This window comes from Zophobas morio, unplaced genomic scaffold, assembly GCF_036711695.1.
Source record: "Zophobas morio isolate AGI-343-1 ecotype UQ-CSIRO unplaced genomic scaffold, CSIRO_AGI_Zmor_V1 ptg000016l, whole genome shotgun sequence".
In the NCBI taxonomy this organism is placed as follows: Eukaryota; Metazoa; Arthropoda; class Insecta; order Coleoptera; family Tenebrionidae; genus Zophobas; species Zophobas morio.
Window position 1 is genome coordinate 3853489 of NW_026972121.1, and position 22422 is coordinate 3875910.

At 38.1% G+C, this 22422-nt stretch overlaps 5 protein-coding genes and 2 pseudogenes across 6 annotated transcripts; 3 read left to right on the top strand and 4 right to left on the bottom strand.

Annotated features, from left to right (window-relative positions):
* Window positions 1-991: 991 nt before the first annotated feature.
* On the bottom strand, window positions 992-2704 carry LOC135129782 (UDP-glycosyltransferase UGT5-like). Its single transcript, XM_064057032.1, has 4 exons — window positions 1886-2704; window positions 1611-1833; window positions 1344-1563; window positions 992-1289 (listed from the first exon to the last, which is right to left on the bottom strand). The coding sequence occupies exons 1-4, from the start codon at window positions 2702-2704 to the stop codon at window positions 992-994; spliced, it is 1560 nt and encodes a 519-aa protein (XP_063913102.1).
* A 123-nt stretch (window positions 2705-2827) lies between these two features.
* On the bottom strand, window positions 2828-5094 carry LOC135129783 (UDP-glycosyltransferase UGT5-like; annotated as a pseudogene).
* A 1004-nt stretch (window positions 5095-6098) lies between these two features.
* Window positions 6099-7787, top strand: LOC135129574 (UDP-glycosyltransferase UGT5-like). Its single transcript, XM_064056760.1, has 3 exons — window positions 6099-7163; window positions 7215-7434; window positions 7496-7787. Exons 1-3 carry the CDS (start codon window positions 6122-6124, stop codon window positions 7770-7772), a joined length of 1539 nt encoding a protein of 512 aa, XP_063912830.1. The 5' UTR covers window positions 6099-6121; the 3' UTR covers window positions 7773-7787.
* A 141-nt stretch (window positions 7788-7928) lies between these two features.
* LOC135129784 (UDP-glycosyltransferase UGT5-like) lies at window positions 7929-9701 on the top strand. Its single transcript, XM_064057033.1, has 2 exons — window positions 7929-9182; window positions 9229-9701. The coding sequence occupies exons 1-2, from the start codon at window positions 8144-8146 to the stop codon at window positions 9699-9701; spliced, it is 1512 nt and encodes a 503-aa protein (XP_063913103.1). The 5' UTR covers window positions 7929-8143.
* A 95-nt stretch (window positions 9702-9796) lies between these two features.
* On the top strand, window positions 9797-11430 carry LOC135129579 (UDP-glycosyltransferase UGT5-like; annotated as a pseudogene).
* Window positions 11431-16001: 4571 nt separating this feature from the next.
* On the bottom strand, window positions 16002-18269 carry LOC135129786 (UDP-glucosyltransferase 2-like). The gene is made up of 5 exons (XM_064057034.1): window positions 18136-18269; window positions 17933-18076; window positions 16800-17625; window positions 16524-16746; window positions 16002-16477 (listed from the first exon to the last, which is right to left on the bottom strand). The coding sequence occupies exons 1-5, from the start codon at window positions 18267-18269 to the stop codon at window positions 16002-16004; spliced, it is 1803 nt and encodes a 600-aa protein (XP_063913104.1).
* LOC135129580 (2-hydroxyacylsphingosine 1-beta-galactosyltransferase-like) lies at window positions 17855-19442 on the bottom strand. 2 transcript variants are annotated; one of them, XM_064056766.1, is made up of 4 exons: window positions 18590-19442; window positions 18401-18541; window positions 18136-18355; window positions 17855-18076 (listed from the first exon to the last, which is right to left on the bottom strand). In XM_064056766.1, the coding sequence occupies exons 1-2, from the start codon at window positions 18963-18965 to the stop codon at window positions 18492-18494; spliced, it is 426 nt and encodes a 141-aa protein (XP_063912836.1). In that variant the 5' UTR covers window positions 18966-19442; the 3' UTR covers window positions 17855-18076; window positions 18136-18355; window positions 18401-18491. The 2 variants fall into 2 exon arrangements, with proteins under 2 accessions (XP_063912836.1, XP_063912834.1); XM_064056764.1 differs by having other exon boundaries at window positions 18136-18541.
* Window positions 19443-22422: the final 2980 nt, after the last annotated feature.

The following is a 22422-nucleotide window of genomic DNA, read 5'->3' on the forward strand; positions in this document are numbered from 1 at the left end:
TTGTTTAAAAGCCCGTTCCCTTTCGGTCATTTCATTTGAAGTCATGAGATTACAACATTGTATTGGTGGTACTCACCTCTGGAAGAGGTTTCACGGGTTTAATATGCATCTGTCCCATTTCAACTATTACGGCTACATTGGGTCTCAACGGATACAATAAAGGATTTAGATTATGAATAAGCATGCTCTGATTCATCTCGATATCTCCTACATACGGTGTACCTTCCCCAAAGTACTTCTTTGCAATGTCATGTGCTCTAAGTATGAAAATATCATGGTACCTCGAACGCAAACACCATAAAACACTGTAAACCTTGTTCCACATCGATTGTTCAATGCTATGATAAAACACCTGAGTACGGTACCGGTGTGTGGGAATACCAGCAGTGTTGTAGATGGCTGCCAGTACTCCTAACGGGGAAACCCAAATGGGTGCCTTGCAATTTCCCGGGGGATGAAGATAGTCCACTAGTACCAAACCAAAATGATTATATTTGTCATTTATTAGTTCTCTGAACCCGGTACTGTTAAGTTCAACTTCTACAAACACATCTAGGAAACGACACATATCGTACAAATTTTGAAAAACGTGGTGTCTTTCGATAAAATCCCTTGAATTTTGGTTTGTTTTAGAAAGTCGTAGGTGAAGCGAATACTAATTTCAGTTAGGTTAATTTAAAGGGCTCGTTTAAAGGGTCGAGTGACGTTGTGAACTCTTAAGGATAGTTCTTTCCAAATTGATTGGAAGAGGATTTGGAGATAAATTGAGGGGAAGAAGAACATTCCGATGATATTGCTTCACAGGATAGGTATGGAAAGTAGAAGAAGTACCACAGATACAATGAACATTTTGTTATTATTTCCGACTACGACTAACGAAACTAACTTTCCACACAAGGGAAAAAAACGACAAAATCGATATTGCTACATATAAATTGTTGACGATTGTTTACAAACTTGGTGATTATTTAAACAGATTTATGCGTGTAAATTATTTTAGCGGCACTAAACAATACTTTTTCACACACATGCGGTCGTGTTGACAGATAATTATTGTCATTTGGATTATTTTGTACGAGATATAAATAATGACACTAATCATTACAATTGCTATTAACACAACTTCCACTAGAAAATAGTCAAAATAAGAAAAATCAGCTGTTGGACTCCTCAGGTGTTTTGCCCCCTTATGCCTAATAACGTACTCAGCCCACCAAACAACCTTTTCCAGCCCCGTCATCGGTTTATCGTACAAAAGTTTACGACTTTCTTCAATTCGTTTTTTGTATCTAAAACAATAAATACTAGTCAGACAACATTAAACGTAAAATAGAAACAAGTACTTATTGTTTTCGGAAACATTAACTATACATTGTCTTAGTTCCTCCTTGCTCACGGTACTTGGATCAACACCTAGCCCGATCCCTGTGTCTACAATTTTTTGCACATTTGATGGCTGATCTCCCATGAAAGGCATCCCAATGAGTGGTACCCCTCTAGAGACTGCTTCTTCAATGGATTGAAGACCCCCTTGTGTAACGAAAGCACGAATATTTCGATGTGCTGTAAAGAATTTACTAAAATAGAAAATTTGGTAAGAAATCACTAACCAAGGAGATCCGTTTGGGGAAACCAGTTTCTTGTGACCACGTTCTTTGGTCTTCCAGGCAAGTATTCGGACTCCCATTTCCACAAAATTTTGTAAGGTAGTTCAGATAAGGCTTCTGTTATAGTGTTCCTCAATTTTTCTTCTAAATTTACGCTTTTAATGTTTGACCCTAAGCTGACATAGATAACACCTTCGGTAGCTTCATCTAGTAATTGTTGCAAATCCTGTACATGTCAAAATGTGAGGTTATGTGGCTTAATAGTATTGTGTACTTGCTTGAGGAAGCGGTTGTATCGGTTTCATATGCATCTGCCCCATTTCGACTATAGCGGGTACGTTGGGCCTCGACGGGTACAACAAAGGATTTACATTTAGAAAAAACATGCTTTGACCCGTCTCGAGATCTCCTAAGTACGGCAAATCTTCACCAAAGTACTTTTTTGCAACCCTACGTTCTCTCGGTACCCAAATAACATGGTGGTAGTACTCTGAATACACGCTCCATAAAACACTTTTAATTTTGTTCCACACTGACGACTCGATATTATAGAACCCAAATAAAAGATCTGGGTAAAGTACTGGGTGTGTGGGATTACCAACAATCTTGTCGTTGATTGATATTAGTCCAAACGCAGAAACTCCAACGACAGGGGCATTGAATCTCCCTCCTAAAGTGTACATAATTGGATGAAAAAATTCTACTAAAATCAAATCAAAACATCTGGACTGATCATCTATCAGTTTTTTGAAGCCAGTACTGTTGAGTTCGGCTTCTACAACAATATCCATAAAGCGGGTAGTAGCAACAAAGTTGTAAAAAATATTGCCATCTTTTGACAAAAGTTTTGGGATTTTGCTTTGTTTTAGAAAGTTGTAGGTGAAGCTAATACTAATTTCAGTTAGATTTGTCAAGGTTGGGTCGTTTAAAGGGTTCGGTGTCACCACGGTAACGTTGTGACCTTTCAAGGACAGTTCTTTCCAGATTGACTGAAAGACGCTTTGGTGGCTGATTGAAGGAAATATGAACACGCCTAATATGTTGCTGCACAGGATGGACACTGATTGTAGAAGAAGTACCACGCTAAAGAGGTACATATTGTGACAAAACTAAAACCTATGTAACGTTGTTAGTTGACGTAAATAGTGGCGGGCGATAAAGGTACACATAAAAATAATTTAGTAATACATAATTTAGAATTTAACGAGTTTGTTTATATTTTATTTGCGCCAGTAAATAGTTAATTGGATTATTTTGTACCAGAGGTACATAATACTACCACTCAGTACAACTGCAACTAAGACAACTTCCACTAATAAATAGTCAAACCAAGTAAAATCAGCTGCCGGACTTCTCAAGCGTTCCGCCCCCTTATGTCTAATTACGTACTCAGACCACCAGAGAACCTTTTCCAGCCCAGTCATTGGCTGGAAAACTCAAATCACAACAACTGCAACTCACTTGTTGTTTTCGGCAACGTCAATTATACACTTTTTTAGCCCTTCCTTGCTCATAGTAACAGGATCAATACCTAATCCGATCCCCATGTCGATGAATTTTTGTACATTCATTGGTTGATCACGCATGAAAGGCATCCCAATTAATGGTACCCCTCTAAAGATTGCTTCTTCAATGGATTGAAGACCACTTGTGTAACAAAAGCACGAATATTTCGATTTGCTACAACCATTTATTAAAATAAAAAAATCAGTAAGTATTCACTGACCCAGGACATCCTGTTGTGGAAATCACTTTCTCGTGACCACGTTTTTTGGTCGTCCAGGTAAATAGTCGGACTCCCATTTCCACAGAACCTTGTAAGGTAACTCAGACAAAGCTTGTCTTATGGTGTTCCTTACTTTGTTCTCTAAATTTACGCTTTTAACGTTCGACCCTAAACTAAAATAGATCACACCTTCGGTAGCACCGTCTAGAATTTGTTGCAAATCCTTAGGTAGCTGTTTCATTGGTTTAATTTGTCCGGTTTCGACCACGACGGGTACATTGGGTCTCGGCGGGTACACCAAAGGGTTTGTATTAAGGAAAAACAAACTTTGATTTGCCTCGATATCCCCTATGTACGGTATATCTCCACCAAGGTACTTGATTGCAGTTTTATGCCCCCTTGGTACTAAAATAGCATGGTGGTAGTACCACGACCACAAATTCCATAAAACACTTTTAATTTTGTTCCACAGTGATAACCGTCCATTGTGGAAGTTTAACAAGACCTCTGGATACAGTACCGGATGTGTAGGGTTACCAAGAATGGTGTAAGTGACTTCCATAACTCCACGGGCAGAAATTCCAATGATAGGTGCCTTGAACCTTCCCGCTAAGACGTACATAACTGGATGAAAAGATTCAGTTAAAATCAAGTCAAACCGTTTGGTTTGATCATCTATTAGTTCTTTGAATTCACTACTGTTAAGTTCAGCTTCTGCGACTAAATCCATGAAACGATAAGTAGGATCCAGGTTTAGAAAGATGTTTGATTCTTTTGAAATCAGCCCATAGATTTTAGTTTGTTTTGAAAAGACGTAACTGAAGTGAAGACTAATTTCGGTTAGGTTTGTTAGAGACGGGTCGTTTAAAGGATCTGGTGTTACCACAGTGACGTTGTGACCTCTCAGGGACAATTCGCGCCATACTGATTGGAAGACGCGCTGATGACTGATGGACGGAACCATAAACACTCCTAATATATTGATGGACAAGACTGGTGTGGAATGTAGAAGGAGTATAACAGACGGTGCAAGCGACATTTTCTTGTCATTTCCGAGCACTACTGACTTTCCACACACAAAGAAATAAATAATGATATCATGGTACATAAATTCCAGTTTGACTAAACTGGTTATTGTTTAAATACAAAATCGGGCATGGTACTTGTTTAAATGTGTAGCTATAAATTTTCTCAGCCATAACAATATGTTTTGAGTCTTATCTACGATTTTTTAAGGTTATATGGCGTACTAAAATTCATCCATTTGTCTAACGTTACGTACTCAGCCCACCTAACAATCTTTTCCAGCCCTGTCATGGCTTTGTTGTACAAAAGGTCACGATGTTTCTGGACATTCATTGGCTGTTCACACATGAAAGGCATCCCAATGAGTGGTAACCCTCTAAAGACTACGTCTTCAACGGATTGAAGATCTCCTTGTGTCTTTGTTGTACTTACTTTAGGAAGTGGTTCCGCCGGTTTATGTGTATCTGATTCATTTCTACTATAGCGGGTCCATTGGACTTCGGCTGGTACACAACAGGATTTAGATTAATAAGTGCTTTGAACCTTCCAGCTATCGCATCCACAGCGGAATGAAAACCTTTCTACCAAAACCAAATCAAAATGGTTGGACTGGTCAGCTATTAGTTGTTTGAACATAGAAGTGTTCAGTTCGGCTTCTACAATAGAATCGATGAAATGGTACGCAGGAATCAATCTCTGAAAAACGTTTGAGTCTTTTAAATACAGTTCCAGCATCTGGGTTTGTTTTGGAAAGTTTTAGGTGAAGTGAACACTTATTTCGGTCAAATTCGTCAAAGAGGGGTCGTTGGATGTTACTAGCATGACGTTGTGACCTCTCAAGGATAATTCTCTCCATATTAACGTGTTAAAAATGTAAAACCTTCTCGGGGGCGCCAAATGGTTTTTTAAGATGTGAAACCTTCTCGGGGGTCCCAATTGTCTTTTTTAAAAATATGAAACGTTCTCGGGGGCCGTAAATGTATTTTTTCACTAGCAGCCTGGACGCATGCAAATGTCGACTCATTTAGTGGTAGCAAATTCAACTTTTGCTACCACCGGTTCAAAAAGAAAAATTGAGGTTATGTACGCAATGTTTGATGTGATTATTTCTTAAAAAATGAACAAATGTGTGCTACAAACATTACTTGAGTATACGCATGGTAGTTGGTAGATGGTACAAGATAAAATGATTAACTCAGCGACAAATATAAACGGTTTTCTTTGTGTTGAAGATTTAGATTAAGTTTGATTAGAAATCAAAACAAAATCATGTTGTGTCAAAAAATTGAACGTTTATTTTTCAGTTTATTGTCTTATGGTTTCTACTAGTGAAAAAAATTGTATATTAACCACGGTTGCAAAGCCACTTCTAGACCTCGCCCTTAGAGCCCTCGACGCTGCGCGTCTCGGGTTCTAATTTGCGCTCGGTCTAGAATGCTTGGCTCTGCAACCTTGGCTAATAATATACTATTTCTTAAGAATGTGAAACTTTCTCGGGGGTTTGTTTTTTTTTTAATGCAAAACCTTCTCGGGAGTCCTAACTGTCGTTTTTTAAGAATGTAAAACCCTCTCAGGGCTACCATCTGTCCTTTTTTAAGGAAGGCGGAACCTTCAACATAAACAACGTTTTATTTCAATCATATTGTAGTTTTTTCATAGCTTCCTTAAATTTATGTATCATACATTTTTTTAAGTACGTTTTTACGGCCTTGTACACTTGACAACAATTCACACGTTACCTTCGTTGCAGTTCCATAACAAAATGTACCTCGTCGCCTGTGTATTTCTTCTACATTGTACGTCTATTCTGGGTAGCAATATATTAGGAGTGTTCATATTTCCCTCGATAAGCCATCAAAGTGTTTTCCAATCAATATGGAGAGAACTTTCCTTGAGAGGTCACAACGTCACTGTGGTAACACCTAATCCTTTAAACGATCCTTCTTTAATTAATCTAACAGAAATCAGTATTCGTTTCACCTATGACTTCTTAAAGCCCGCCGCATTACAAGAACTCTTATCAAAAGATTCCAACGTTTTTCAAAGGTTTGCTGCTACGGGTCGTTTTTCAGATAGTCTTGTAGAAGCCCAAATGAACAGTACTGAATTCAAAGAACTAATGACTAACAGACATAATCATTTCGATTTGGTATTAGTGGAAAATGTTTATCCCATTATGTACGCCTTAGCAGACAGATTCAACGCATCCATCATTGGAGTTTCGGCTCTAGGACTCGTTGAGGTTAGCGGTACCATTCTTGGTAATCCGGCACACCCAGTGCTATACCCAGACGTACTATGGGGCTTCTACAACATCGAGTTATCGATGTGGAAAAAAATTAAAAGTGTTTTATGGAGTTTATGGTCAAGGTACCACTACCATGATGTTGTGATACCAAGAGTGCATAACATCGCAAAAAAGTACATTGGACAGGATTTACGGTACCTAGGAGATCTCGAAGCGGGCCAAAACATGCTTTTTCTCAATGTAAATCCTGTGTTGTACCCGCTAAGGCCCACTGTACCCGCTATGGTTGAAATGGGACAAATGCACATTAAACCAATGAAACCGCTCCCTCAGGATTTGCAACAAATACTAGACGGTGCTACCGAAGGTGTGATCTACTTTAGTTTAGGGTCGAACGTTAAAAGCATAAATTTAGAGAAAAAGTTAAGGAACACGATAAGACAAGCTTTATCTGAGTTGCCTTACAAAGTTCTGTGGAAATGGGAGTCCGACTATTTGCCTGGAAAACCAAAGAACGTGGTCACAAGAAGGTGGTTTCCTCAACAAGATCTCCTTGGTTAGTACTTACTTACTTACTAAATTTCCTTGTTTTAATAAATACTTGTAGCACATCGAAATATTCGTGCTTTCGTTACACAAGGTGGTCTTCAATCCATTGAAGAAGCTATTATTAGAGGAGTACCATTAATTGGGATGCCTTTCATGGGTGACCAACCATCAAATGTGCAAAAAATCGTAGACACAGGGATCGGACTAGGTGTTGACCCAGCTGCTGTGACCAAACAGGAACTAAAAAAGTGTATAGTTAAGGTTGCCGAAAACAACAAGTAAGTTGATGTTATTTTGACTTTGATTTTGAAAGTTGTTTGACACTGTTTGTAATTTTAGATATAGTAAACGGATCGTGGAAATTCGTGACCTCTTGTACGACAAGCCAATGACTGGCTTAGAAAAGGTTGCTTGGTGGTCTGAGTACATTCTCAGGCATCAGGGGGCAAAACATCTCAGGAGTCCAGCAGCTGATTTGTCTTGGTTTGACTATTTTCTAGTGGAAGTTTTCTTAATAGTAGTTGTGATAATTAGCAGCATTATTTATCTCTTGTACAAAATATTCCAGTTGTTAAGGGTTCATTTAAGGTTAAAATGGGATTCCCCCTTAAACTAATTTTACTCTTGTTAGTGTTAATTATTTTTATTTTTATAAATTCTTGCCGATACATTTCTAACCAATAATAATATATCTAATGTGTTATATATTATATAATATAGGTATGTGCTGAGAGCTCCAAATTTGTTTCAAACAACTTTAGGTAAATTGCGCGAATTTAGAATTCTAATAACTGTATAGTGTCATTGGAAAAAAGTTGCTGGTCAAAATACAAACAATTTAATAGGTTTGTACCCACAAAATACTTTTACAACCACACATAATTAGTAAACTTGACCTAGTTTTTCACCAGTCGTCAAAGTGTAATTAATATATAGTAGTACTGACTTCACTGCGGTTGTTAGTTCTCTTGTGTGAAAAGTTTGAAAATGTTCCTAGTATTTGGTGTTCTTCTACTCTCCACACCTACCCTGTGCAGCAATATTTTAGGAGTCTTCACATATCCCTCATTTAGCCACCAAAGCGTCTTCCAATCAATATGGAAACAACTATCCCTGAAAGGTCACAACGTCACTGTGGTAACACCCAACCCTCTAAACGACCCTTCTCTAACCAACCTAACCGAAATCAGTGTCCACTTCACCTACGACCTTCTAAAACAAGCCAAAATCCAAGAGGTCTTATCAAAAAACACCAACGTTTTTCAAAGTTTGTACGATGTGTGTCGTTTCCTAGATGTGATGGTAGAAGCTGAACTTAACAGTACTGGCTTCAAAGAACTGATAGTAGACGAATATAACCACTTTGATCTGGTACTAGTCGATGGTCTTCACCCCGTTGTGTACGCGTTAGCGGAAAGATTCAAGGCACCTGTTGTTGGCGTTTCCCCGTTTGGAGTACTGGCAGTCATCTACAATAACGTTGGTAATCCCACACACCCGGTACTGTACCCAGATGTTCTATTTGGCTTCCATAATATTGAACAATCGATTTGGTTCAAAATTAAAAGTGTTCTATGGAGTTTGTGGTCAAGGTACCACCACCATGATATTTTCGTACCAAGAGCACATGGCATTGCAAAGAAGTACTTTGGCGACGGTACACCGTATGTAGGAGATGTTGAGAAGAATCAGAGCATGCTTTTTCATAATCTAAACCCTTTATTGTACCCGATGAGACCAAATGTACCCATGATAGTTGAAATGGGGCAGATGCACATCAAACCCGTGAAACCACTTCCTCAGGATTTGCAACAAATACTAGACAATGCTACCGAAGGTGTAATTTACTTCAGCTTAGGTTCGAACGTTAAAAGCGTAAATCTAGACGAAAAACTTAGGAAAATCGTAATAGAAGCTTTATCTGAATTACCTTACAAAGTTCTGTGGAAATGGGAGTCCGATTATTTGCCTGGAAGACCAAAGAACGTGGTCACAAGAAAGTGGTTTCCACAACAGGATATTCTTGGTTGGTACTGACTTAGTAATTTTCTTAATTTAATAACTTGTTGTAGCACATCGAAATATTCGTGCCTTTGTTACACAAGGTGGTCTACAATCCATTGAGGAAGCAGTTTCTAGAGGGGTACCACTCATTGGGATGCCCTTCGCGACTGACCAGCCTTCGAATGTCCACAAAATTATAGACATAGGGATCGGGCTAGGTGTTGATCCGGGTACTGTGACCAAGGAGGAATTAAAAGAGTTTATAATTGAGGTTGCCGAAAACAACAAGTACCATCGACGAATTCACGAAATTCGTGACATTTTGTACGACAAGCCAATGACTGGGCTGGAAAAGTTTGTTTGGTGGTCTGAGTACGTTATTAGACATAAGGGGGCGGAACACTTGAGGAGTCCGGCAGCTGATTTTACTTGGTTTGACTATTTATTAGTGGAAGTTGTCGTAGTTGCAGTTGTACTGAGTGGTACTATTATCTACCTCTGGTACAAAGTAATCCAATTAACCATTTACTGGCGCAAATAAAATCTAAACAAACTCGTTAAATTCTAATTTATGTAACACAAAATTATATTGATGTGTACCTTTATCGCCGCCCACTATTTACGTCAACTATCAACGTTACATTGGTTTTAGTTTTGTCACAAAATGTACCTCGTTACCGTGGTACTTCTTCTACAATCAGTGTCCATCCTGTGCAGCAACATATTAGGCGTGTTCATATTTCCTTCAATCAGCCACCAAAGCGTCTTTCAGTCAATTTGGAAAGAACTGTCCTTGAAAGGTCACAACGTTACCGTGGTAACACCAAATCCTTTAAACGACCCAACCTTGACAAATCTAACTGAAATTAGTATTAGCTTCACCTACAACTTTCTAAAACAAAGCAAAATCCAAAAACTTTTCTCAAAAGATGGCAACATTTTCCACAACTATGATGCTACTACCCGCTTTATGGATATTGTTATAGAAGCCGAACTCAACAGTACTGGCTTCAAAGAACTGATAGCTGATCAGTCCAGATGTTTTGATCTGATTTTAGTAGAATTTTTTCATCCAATTGTGTATGCTTTAGGAGGGAGATTCGAGGCACCTGTCATTGGAGTTTCGGCCTTTGGAATAATCTCTGTCACCCATAACATTATTGGTAATCCAAGACACCCAGTGCTGTATCCAGATCTTTTATTTGGTTTCTATAATATCGAATCGTCAGTGTGGAAAAAAATTAAAAGTGTATTATGGAACCTGTATTTAGAGTACTACCACCATGTTATTTGGGTACCTAGAGAATATAGGGTTGCAAAAAAATACTTTGGTGAAAATTTACCGTACTTAGGAAAACTCGAGACGGCTCAAAGCATGTTTTTTCTAAATGTAAACCCTTTGTTGTACCCGTCGAGGCCAAACGTACCCGCTATAGTCGAAATGGGGCAGATGCATATGAAACCGGTACAACCGCTTCCACAAGCAAGTACACAGTACTAATAAGCCACATAACCTCACACAAAGCGTAAACTTAGATGAAAAACTGAGGAACACAATAATAGAAGCCTTATCTGAATTACCTTACAAAGTCTTGTGGAAATGGGAGTCCGAATACTTGCCTGGAAGACCAAAGAACGTGGTTACAAGAGACTGGTTTCCCCAACAGGATATCCTTGGTTAGTGATTTCTTACCAAATTTTATATTTTAGTAAATTCTTTACAGCGCATCGAAATATTCGTGCTTTCGTTACACAAGGGGGTCTTCAATCCATTGAAGAAGCAGTCTCTAGAGGGGTACCACTCATTGGGATGCCTTTCATGGGAGATCAGCCATCAAATGTGCAAAAAATTGTAGACACGGGGATCGGGCTAGGTGTTGATCCAAGTACCGTGAGCAAGGAGGAACTAAGACAATGTATAGTTAATGTTGCCCAAAACCATAAGTACTTGTTTTTATTTTAAGTTTAATGTTGTCTGACTACTATTTATTGTTTTAGATATAAAAAACGAATCGAAGAAAGTCGTAAACTTTTGTACGATAAGCCGATGACGGGGCTGGAAAAGGTTGTTTGGTGGGCTGAGTACGTTATTAGGCATAAGGGGGCAAAACACCTGAGGAGTCCAACAGCTGATTTTTCTTATTTTGACTATTTTCTAGTGGAAGTTGTGTTAATAGCAATTGTAATGATTAGTATCATTATTTATCTCTCGTACAAAATAATCCAATGGACTAAATGTGTGTGAAAATAGTACTGAACTGTACTGTTTAGTGCCGCTAAAATAATTTACCACTATATATGTATTTAAATAATCACCAAGTGTGTAAGCAGTCGTCTACAATTTATATGTAACGATATCGATTTTGTCGTTTTTTTCCCTTGTGTAGAACAGTTTCGTTAGTGGTAGTTGGAAATAATAACAAAATGTTCCTTGGATCTGTGGTACTTTTTCGATTTCCCACACCTATTCTGTGCAGCAATATCCTCGGAGTGTTCTTCCTCCCCTCGATTAGTCATCAAATCGTTTTCCAACCAATTTGGGAAGAACTATCTTTGAAAAAAAAAGAATTTGTGCTTTTGGAGTACTGACGGTTCACTACAACATTTCTGGTAATCCCACACACCCGGTATTGTACCCAGTTCTGTTTGGCTTCCATAATATAGATTAATCGATGTGGAACAAAGTGAAGAGTCTTTTGTGGAGTTTGTGGTCAAAGTACCACCACCATGAGAGAGCACATGGTATTGCAAAGAAGTACTTCGGGAACTGTACACCGTATGTAGGAGATCTCGAGAAGAGTCAGAGCATGCTTTTTCGCAATTTAAAGCCTTTGGTGTACCCGCCGAGGCCCAATGTACCCGTAATAGTCGAAGTGAGGCAAATGCACAATAAACCGGAGGAACCACTACCTGATATAAGTACCACAAAGACAATAGTGTAACCTAACACTTTTAAATGTGCAGGATTTGCAACAAATACTACGACGCTACCGAAGATGTAATTTACTTGAGTTTAGGTTAGAATCTTAAAAGCGTAAATCGAGATAAAAAGCTGAGAAACATCATAATAGAAGTTTATCTGAGTTATCTTACAAATTTTTATGGAAATGGGCGTCCGACTATTTGCCTGGAGGACCAAAGAACGTGGTAACAAGAAAGTGGTTTCCGCAACAAGATCTCCTTGGTTGGTGTTTACTTAGTAATTTTTCTAATTTAATAAATTCTTGTGGCACATCGAAATCTTCTATACATTATAGTTACATTGTTAAAAAAGATAATTGGGACCCTTGAGAAGGTTTCACATCTTAAAAAAACCATTTGACCCCCCGAGAAGGTTTTACATTTTTAAAAAAAGACAATTGGTTCCCCCGAGAAGGTTTCACATTAAAAAATAGGCACTTGGGGTTCCCAAGGAGGTTTTATATTTAAAAAAAGACAGTTGGTACCCCCGAGAAGGTTTCACATTAAAAAATAGGCACTTGGGGCTCCCGAGAAGATTTTAGATTTTATCAAAAGGGAATTGGGACCCCCGAGAAGGTTTCACATCTTAAAAAACCATTTGGCGCCCCCGAGAAGGTTTCACATCAAAAAATTAACGTTTGAGGCTCCGGAGAAGGTTTTACATTTTTAAAAGAGTCAGCTGGGACCCCCGAGAAGGTTTCAAATTAAAGAAAAGACATTTGGGGCTCCCGAGAGGGTTTTACATTTTTAAAAAAGATAATTTAAAAGGTTTTACATTAAAAAAAAACATTTGGGGCTCCCGACAATTCTTGGATTGAGCAGCGAGCGAGTGCACATTGTTAGTAATAGCTGAAGTTAAAGTCATAGTAAACAGTAATTTTCAGGGGTAAGTAGTGTGATTGCGTGGTAATAAAAGCAGCACAAGAGAATCTTTCGTAAAAAAAAGGGGGGGTGCAACTGGTGAGACAAGAAAAACAGCAAGCTTATGTCGAATCAGAAAACGATTGAGAGTGATAAGATTGGTGATGTTTTTGCGGCGTGGCGAGAAAGAGCTGATAGTGAGGGAAGCGACAGCATTGAAAATGGAAGAAAGAGAACAAATAAAGCAAGGACAAGATCCGTTGATGGAAATGATGAAGCAACTAATGGAAGAAATGAAACAACTGAGAGGAGAGAATAGAGGGGTAAAAAAAGAATTACAGACAATAAATGGAATACTGGAAAGAGAAAGAGAAGAATGGAAAGAAAATGAGAGAAGTTTCGAAGAAAGAATAAATAATTTAGAGAAGAAGTTGGAAAAAAACAGAGCCAAGAAAGACGAAACAATTTCATAATTACGGAAGAAGTAGAGGAATTTTTGAAAAAAGAAATTGAGGTAGAAGTAAAAGTGTTGGAAACAATAATTATAGGGAAAGAGGAAAGCAAGAAAATACTGGTTAAGACGCTTTGGGAGGAAGAACAAGAGGTGATGAAGAATATAGAGGAAAGAAAATATATATTGATAATTGGACACTACAAGAGCAAAAAATTCAAAAAGGAATTAGGGAGGTAGATAAAGAGGAAAGAAAAATGATACACAACAAGGGTGGGATATAAGAAGCTGGAAGTGGGGGACAAAATGTATACATGGAATGACAATAAAGGAAAATTGGAAGAAAAATTTCGCAAATCAAGTCAGCACTAACCGAAGAAAGAAACACAATGGGGAGGGGTAGTAATGATCGGACAAATAAAGACTTTAGGTTTAAAAATGTAGATTTTGGACATAATAGGGGAATGGTGGTAGAGAAAGGAAGGCCGAGATTCGAGTAGAGGAAGTAGGAAAACAAGTAGGAAGACTGAAAAGAGGGAAAACACCGGGGAGGGATGGGTTGGTAAACGAAGTGTGGATATTTGGGACGGGTGGGATGATTGTAAGATTGGATGAGTTAATGAATGATGTGTGGACGTGTAAAGGTTTTCCCAGGAAATGGAGAGTAGGGCAAATATGGTGTGGAAATGAAGAAAAATTTCGCAAATCAAGTCAGCACTAACCGAAGAAAGAAACACAATGGGGAGGGGTAGTAATGATCGGACAAATAAAGACTTTAGGTTTAAAAATGTAGATTTTGGACATAATAGGGGAATGGGAAAGAAGAATAGGCAAGATAGACGTGGTTTAAAATTACTCTTTTGGAATATTGCAGGTCTGAAAAAGAAAGATAATTTATTTTGGGACTACGTGAAAAATTTTCATTTTGTGACTGAAAGACGTGTTGCCAAAGGAATTTCAGTGGAAATTACAAGGGACAAAAAAAGAAAAACGCAAGGGTAGAGCAAAAGGTGGAATCATAACAGGAGTGAAGACAGATATAAAAGAAATAGAAGAGCGGGCGATAGAAATGGAAGGCATAGTTGAAAGAAAACTGACTGTAAATAAAAAAGATGGAGAATCTGCACAATATATAGTAGAGGAATGAGAAATACGAAACAAGAAATACAAAAAAATTTGAAGAGTCCGAAGAAGAATTTCTACTGTTAGGAGGGGACTTTAATGCCAGAATAGGGAACAAAAGCAGGGAAGACGACGGGGAAAACACACGAAAATCGAATGATAAAGTAGAAAACAAAGACGGAAAATTGCTATGGGAATGAATTGAAAAAAGGGGTTGGGAAGTTTTGAATGGGGTGAAGGAAGGGGACGAGGAGGGGAAATTTACCTGGATAGGTAAAAGAAGAGAATCGGTAATACATGCCACTAGAAGTAAAAGTGATGGGCATAAGTAGAAGGATCGGATGCTTAAGTAATGGAGTAGGAAAAGAGAAGAAGATATGGGTATGGAATGAAAAAGGAATTGAGCATTATAAAAAAAAAATGTTGGAAGTGGAATGTAAAGAAAAAGGAACTGAAAAGAATTAAAAAGAGAAATTGAAAAAGCAGCCATAAGAAAAGAAATTGTAACGAGAAATTTAGAAAAGAGAAACAGATGATGGGATAGCAGATGCAGAGATTTAAAAACACAAGCAAGGAAATATTTACGAAGGTGGAAAAAGGGGAAAGGTACAAAAGAAGAGTACTGGCAAGCAAAAAATAATTATAGAAAATGATGCAAAGAAAAGAAAGAAGAGATACAGCAAGAAGAAGAAGAAAAATTAAAGCCATAAGAACTTTATATAAATAAAGAACGGAACAACAAAATTACGATTAGTGAAGACATACCTATAATACAGTGGAAGAAGTATTTTATGGAACTGTGGAATGGAAAGGAAGAGAGAGTTGTAACACAAGATAGTAAAACCGGGAATGGTGGTAGAGAAAGGAAGGCCGAGATTCGAGTAGAGGAAGTAGGAAAACAAGTAGGAAGACTGAAAAGAGGGAAAACACCGGGGAGGGATGGGTTGGTAAACGAAGTGTGGATATTTGGGACGGGTGGGATGATTGTAAGATTGGATGAGTTAATGAATGATGTGTGGACGTGTAAAGGTTTTCCCAGGAAATGGAGAGTAGGGCAAATATGGTGTGGAAATGAAGAAAGAAATAATGAGTTTTGGGTAAGCGACGGTGAGAGAATGTGTAGGATGTGTGGAGAAGGGCGAGAGACGATAGAGCACATGGTGCATGACTGTGAGGAGAGCAAAGAAAGAGAAGAGAGTGTGACAGAGATATTGAATGAAGATGGAAGAGGGGTGGAATGGATGAAAGAAGTGGAGAGGACAAGAGTAAGGCTGGGGCAAGTGGGGATAGGATAAAGGAAAAAAATTAGTTATTTGGTTTTTAAAATGTTTTATTTGGTTTTTGTTAATTAGGAAAACAATTGTAGTGTTGTAAATCAAGAATCTTTTAAGCTCGTAGTATAAAAATAAACACTTACTACTACTTTTAACCGAGTTTGCTTGTATTTTATTTATACCAATAAATAATTAACAGTTGGATTACTTTGTACCAGAGGTAAATAATAGTACCACTCATTACAACTGCAACTAAGACAACTTCCACTAATAAATAGTCAAACGAAGAAAAATCAGCTGCTGGACTCCTCAAGTGTTTTGCCCCCTTATGTCTAAGAACGTACTCAGCCCACCAGACAACCTTTTCCAGCCCAGTCATTGGCTTGTCGAACAAAATGTCACGAATTTCGTGAACTCTTCGATGGTACTTGTTGTTTTCGGCAACCTCAATTATACATTGCTTTAGTTCGTCCTTGGTCACCCTAACTGGATCAACACCTAGTCCGATCCCTGCATCCACGATTTTTTGCACATTTGGCGGCTGATCACCCATGAAAGGCATCCCAATGAGTGGTACCCCTCTGGAGACTGCTTCTTCAATAGATTGAAGACCCCCTTGTGTAAAAAAGGCACGAATATTTCGATGTGCTACAACCATTTATTAAAATAAAAAAATCAGTAAGTAAAGACAGACCAAGGAGATCTTGTTGCGGAAACCACTTTCTTGTGACCACATTCTTTGGTCTTCCAGGCAAATAATCGGACTCCCATTTCCACAAAACTTTGTACGGTAGTTCAGATAAAGCTTCTACTATGATGTTCCTCAGTGTTTCATCTAAATTTACGCTTTTAACGTTCGACCCTAAACTAAAGTAGATCACACCTTCGGTAGCATTGTCTAGTATTTGTTGCAAATCCTGCGGGTACATTTCAAACAATTACGTGATTAGATGGTGTTAGTGGTACCTACTTCAGGAAGTGGTTCCACCGGTTTAATGTGCATCTGCCCCATTTCGACTAGAGCGGGTACATTAGGTCTCAACGGGTACAGCAGAGGATTTACATTAAGAAAAACCATGCTTTGACCTTTTCGAAGGTCCCCTAAATACGACAAATCTTCCCCAAAATACTTCTTTGCAAGTTTATGCGCTCTTGGCACCACAATTTCCTCGTGGTACCGTGACCACAAACTCCACAAAACACTTTTAACTTTGTTCCACATTGATAACTCGGTGTTATAGAACCCCCATAGAACGTCCGGGTACAGTACTGGGTGTATGGGGTTACCAATAATGTTATAGTTGACCTCCATTAATCCCAGTGCGGACACTCCAATGACAGGTGCGTTGAATCTTGCAGCTAAAGCGTACATAATTGGATGGAAAGATTCTATTAAAATCAAGTCAAAATGTTTGGACTGATCATTTATTAATTGTTTGAACCCAATATTGTTGAGTTCGGCTTCTTGGAGACGGTCTATGAAAGTTGACGAAACATACAAACTTAGAAAAACGTTGGAGTCTTTTGATATAAGATCTTGGATTGCGATTCGTTTTAAGAGGTCGTAGGTGAAACGAATACTGATTTCTGTTAGATTAATTAAAGAGGGATCGTTTAGGGGATCTGGGGTTACTACAGTGACGTTGTGACCTCTCAAGGATAGTTCTTTCCATATTGGTTGGAAAACGATTTGGTGGCTGATTGAGGGAAAAATGAACACTCCTAATATATTGCTGCACAAAATACGTGTAGAAAGTAAAAGGAGTACCACAGGTATAGAGTGCATTTTCTTGTTACTGTCGATCAGCACTGACTAAGCTATAACGAAGGCCGTGTTGAAAAAAGTAAAAATATAAATTAACAAAACGATATCTATTTATCATGTTATTTATGATCATGTTTCAAAGCTAACGTTAAAACAATGGTTACTTTGTTGCTTATTTGTTTTTAAACATTTAGACGAAACTAGAATAAATCAGAATTGATTTATTTTATTTACGGCATTTTAACATTATTAGTTGGAACACTTTGTACAAGAGATAAATAACAACACTAATCAGTGCAGCTGATCCTAAGACCACTTTCACTATTAAATATTCAAACCAGGAAAAATCAGCAGCCGGACTTCGCAGATGTGTGGCCCCTTCATGTCTGAGAACGTACTCAGACCACCAGACAGCCTTTTCCAGCCCAGTCAATGGCTTGTCGTACAACAGGTGACGAATTTCCCGGATTCGTGTGCTGTATCTAAAACAATAGTCGCATAATTTACCCTAAGTTGTTTGAAACAAATTCCTAATTCTCACTTGTTGTTTTCGACAACATCAATTATAGAATTTTTGAGTTCCTCCTTGGTCACAGTACTTGGATCAAGACCCAGTCCAATCCCTATTTCTATGATTTTTTGGACATTCGATGGTTGATCGCCAGGGACTGACATCCCAATGAGGGGTACCCCTCTAGAGACTGCTTATTCAATGGATTGAAGACCACCCTGTGTGAAAAGGGCACGAATATTTGGATGTGCTACAAAGAAATTATCAAATTAAGAAAATTAAGATTAGTGCTAACCAAGAAGGTCTTGTTGGGAAAACCAGTCTCTTGTGACCACATTCTTTGGTTTTCCACGTAAATAGTCGGACTCCCATTTCCACAGAACTTTTTAAGGTAGTTCAGATAAAGCTTCCCTTATAGTATTTCTCAGTTTTTTATCTAGAGTTACACTTTAGATGGTCGACCCTAAACTAAAGTAGATCATACCATCAGTGGCACCGTCTAGTTTTTCTTGCAAATCCTGAGGAAGCAGTTTCATTGGTTGGATGTGCATTTGTCCCATTTCAACCATAGCGGGTACAGTGGGCCTTAACGGGTACAACACAGGATTTACGTTGAGAGAAAGCATGTTTTGGCCCGTCTCGAGATCTCCTAGGTACCGTAAATTCTGTCTAATGTATTTTTTTGCGATGTTATGTACTCTTGGTATTACAACATCATCGATGTTGTAGACGCCCCATAGCAAGTCTGGGTATAGTACTGGGTGTGCGGGATTACCAAGAATGGTACCGCTAACCGCTACGAATCCTAGAGCCGAAACTCCAATGATGGATGCGTTGAATCTGTCTGCTAAGGCGTACATAACGGGATAAACATTTTCCACTAATACCAAATTGAAATGATTAAGTATGTTTGTTAGCTATTAGTTCTTTGAACCCAGTACTGTTCATTTGGGCTTCTACAAGACTATCTGAGAAACGGCCCGTAGCAGCAAACCTCTGAAAAACGTTGGAATCTTTTGATAAGAGTTCTTGTAATGCGGCGGGTTTTAAGAGGTCATAAGTGAAACGAATACTGATTTCTGTTAGATTACCTTAATTAAAGAAGGATCGTTTAAAGGATCAGGTGTTACCACACCACACACGTTGTGACCTCTCAAGGAAAGTTCTTTCCATATTGATTGGAAAACACTTTGATGGCTTATCGGGGGAAATATGAACACTCCTAATATATTACTACCCAGAATAGATGTACAATGTAGAAGAAATACACAGGTAACGAGGTACATTTTGTTACGGAACTACAACAAAGGTAACATGTGTGTTGTTGCCCAGTGTACAAGGCCGTAAAAACGCAGTTAAAAAAATTTATGATACATAAATTTAACGAAACTCTGAAAAATACTACAATATGATTGAAGTAAAACGTTGTTTTTGTTGAAGGTTTCGCCTTCCTTAAAAAAGGACAGATGATAGCCACGAGAAGGGTTTACATTTTAAAGAAAACAATTGGGACCCCCGGGAAGGTTTTATGTTAAAAAAATGGTCTAAGGAGTTTAGACAGTACTTCCCTCGCTGTCGGAAACGTGACGACTTTAAGATTTCAAAGCATTTGGTTTTGTAGTTCCTGAGTAAATCAGTAAAATAAATTAACGCAATCATTATTTTTTTTTGGGTCACCCGGTATATGCAAATTCAAATAATATGAATGGAATGATAAATCACAAGAAGAGACTCATTATATTTTGTACATTTTAGATAGGATTTATTCAGCAAAATTTTGTGGTGACGTCATCAATTTTTTGGAGGGGATAAGCAAATATATTTTGACTAAACATTTATTATGCCCTTTATAGTCTTAAAACAACTGCAACATTTCAAAGCATTCCGGTTAGCAGATTCAAAATTGCAAAATGTTGTTTCATAATTTTGATTTTTTTCCCAAAAATCTGAACGTTTCGGGTAAAAACTCAATTCGGAGTCGTAAACTGCATGTATAGGACTATGTTATTTTATGCAATTTAAAGCCAATTTCCTATGTACAATTTTGAAGTGACGGATGATTAGACAAATTTTGGTTAGCGTTTTACCATCTACATGATATTCCTAATATGAGTACAAAATTTCACAAGAATCGGACTCGATTACAATACTTCCTTTGCTTACGGTCGGGAAGTAAAAATGTACGTTTGGGGCTCCCGAGAAGGTTTTACATTAAAAAAAAGACAGTTGGCACCCCCGAAAGTTTTCAACTTACAAAAAGTTATTTGGGGCTCCTGAGAAGGTTTTACATTTTTTAAAAACCCAGTTGGGGCCCCCGAGATGGTTTCACATCCATAAAAGAAAGACACGTGGCGCCCCCGAGAAGGTTTTACGTTTTAAAAAGAGACAGTTGGGACCCCCGAGAAGGTTTCAAACTAAAAAAAAGACATTTGGGGCTCCCGAGAAGATTTTACATTGTTGTAAAAGATAGAGTACCCCCTAGAAGTGTTCAACTTAAAAAAAAAACATTTGGGGTTTCCGAGAAGGTTTTACATTTTTAAAAAAAGACCATTGGAACCCCAAGAAGGTTTCACATTAAAAAATATACACTTGGGGTTCCTGGGAAGGTTTTATATTTAAAAAAAGGACAATTGGGACCCCTGAGAAGGTTTCAACTTAAAAAAAAAACAATTGGGACCCCCGAGACGGTTTCACATCTTAAAAAACCATTTGGCGCCCCCGAGAAGGTTTCACTTTAAAAAATGGACGTTTAGGGCTCCCGAGAAGGTTTTACATTTTTTAAAAATCTAGTTGGGCCCCCCGAGAAGGTTTTACAATGTTAAAAACGACAATTAGAACCCCTGAGAATGGTTCAACCTAAAAAAAACATATGAGGTTCCCGAGAAAAGGCAATTTTGACCCCGAGAAGGTTACACATTAAGAAATATACACTTAGGGTTCCCGAGAAGGTTTTATAATTAAAAAAAAACAATTGGAAACTTCGAGAAGGTTTCAACTTAAAAAAATGACATTTGGGCATTTGGGGCACCCGAGAAGGTTTTACATTTTTAAAAGAGACAGTTGGGACCCCCGAGAAGGTTTCACATTAAAAAAAAGGACATTTGGGGCTCTAGAGAAGGTTTTACAATGTTAGAAAAGACAGTTGGGACCCCCGAGAAGGGTTCAAATTAAAAAAAAACATTTGTGGTTCCCGAGAAGGTTTCACATTAAAAAATTGACGTTTGGGTCTCCCGAGAAAGTTTTACATTAAAAAAGGACAGTTGGGACCCCCGAAAGGTTTTAACTTAAAAAAAGACATTTGGGACCCTGAAAAGGTTTTACATTTTTAAAAAAGCCAGTTGGGACCCCCGAGAAGGTTTCACATTTTTAAAAGCGACATTTGGGACCCCCGAGAAATTTTCAAATTAAAAAAAGGACATTTGGGGCTCTCGAGAAGGTTTTACATTTTTAAAGAAAGACAATTGATTCCCCCGAGAAGGTTTCACATTAAAAAATAGACACTTGGGGTTCCCAAGAAGGTTTCATATTTAAAAAAAGACAGTTGGAACCCTTGACAAGGTTTCAGATTAAAAAAAGATATTTGGGGCCCCCGAGAAGGTTTTACATTAAAAAAAAAAGATATATGGCGCCCCCGAGGAGGTTTCACATTTTTTAAAAACACAGCTGGAAGCCCCGAGAAGATATAATATTCTTAAAAAAATACACTAGGGACTCCTGAGAAGGTTTCACCTTTTTTAAAAAAGGACAGTTGATACCCCCGAGAAGTTTTCACATTCTTAAAAAAAGTTATTTGACGCCCACGAGAAGGTTTTACATTTTTAAAAAAGACAGTTGGGACCCCCGAGAAGGTTTCACATTAAAAAAATACATTTGGGGCCCCCGAGAAGGTTTCACATTAAAAAAAAGATATTTGGGGCCCCCGAGAAGGTTTTACATTTTTAAAAAAGACAGTTGGGAGCCCCGAGAAGACTTTATATTTATAAAAAAGACAGTTGGGACCCACGAGAAGGTATCACATTCTTAAAAAAACAGTTGGAACCCTTGACAAGATCTCACATTAAAAAAAGATATTTGGGTCCCCCGAGAAGGTTGCACATTCTTAAAAGAATATAGTTGGAACCCTCGAGAAGTTTTCACACAAAAGCAATATTTGAGGCCCCCGAGAAGGTTTTACATTTTTAAAAAAAGGCAGTTGGGACCCCCGAGATGGTTTCACATTAAAAAAAAATACATTTGGGGCCCCCGAAAAGGTTTCACATTAAAAAATTGACGTTTGGGGCTCCCGAGAAAGTTTTATATTAAAAAAAAGACAGTTGG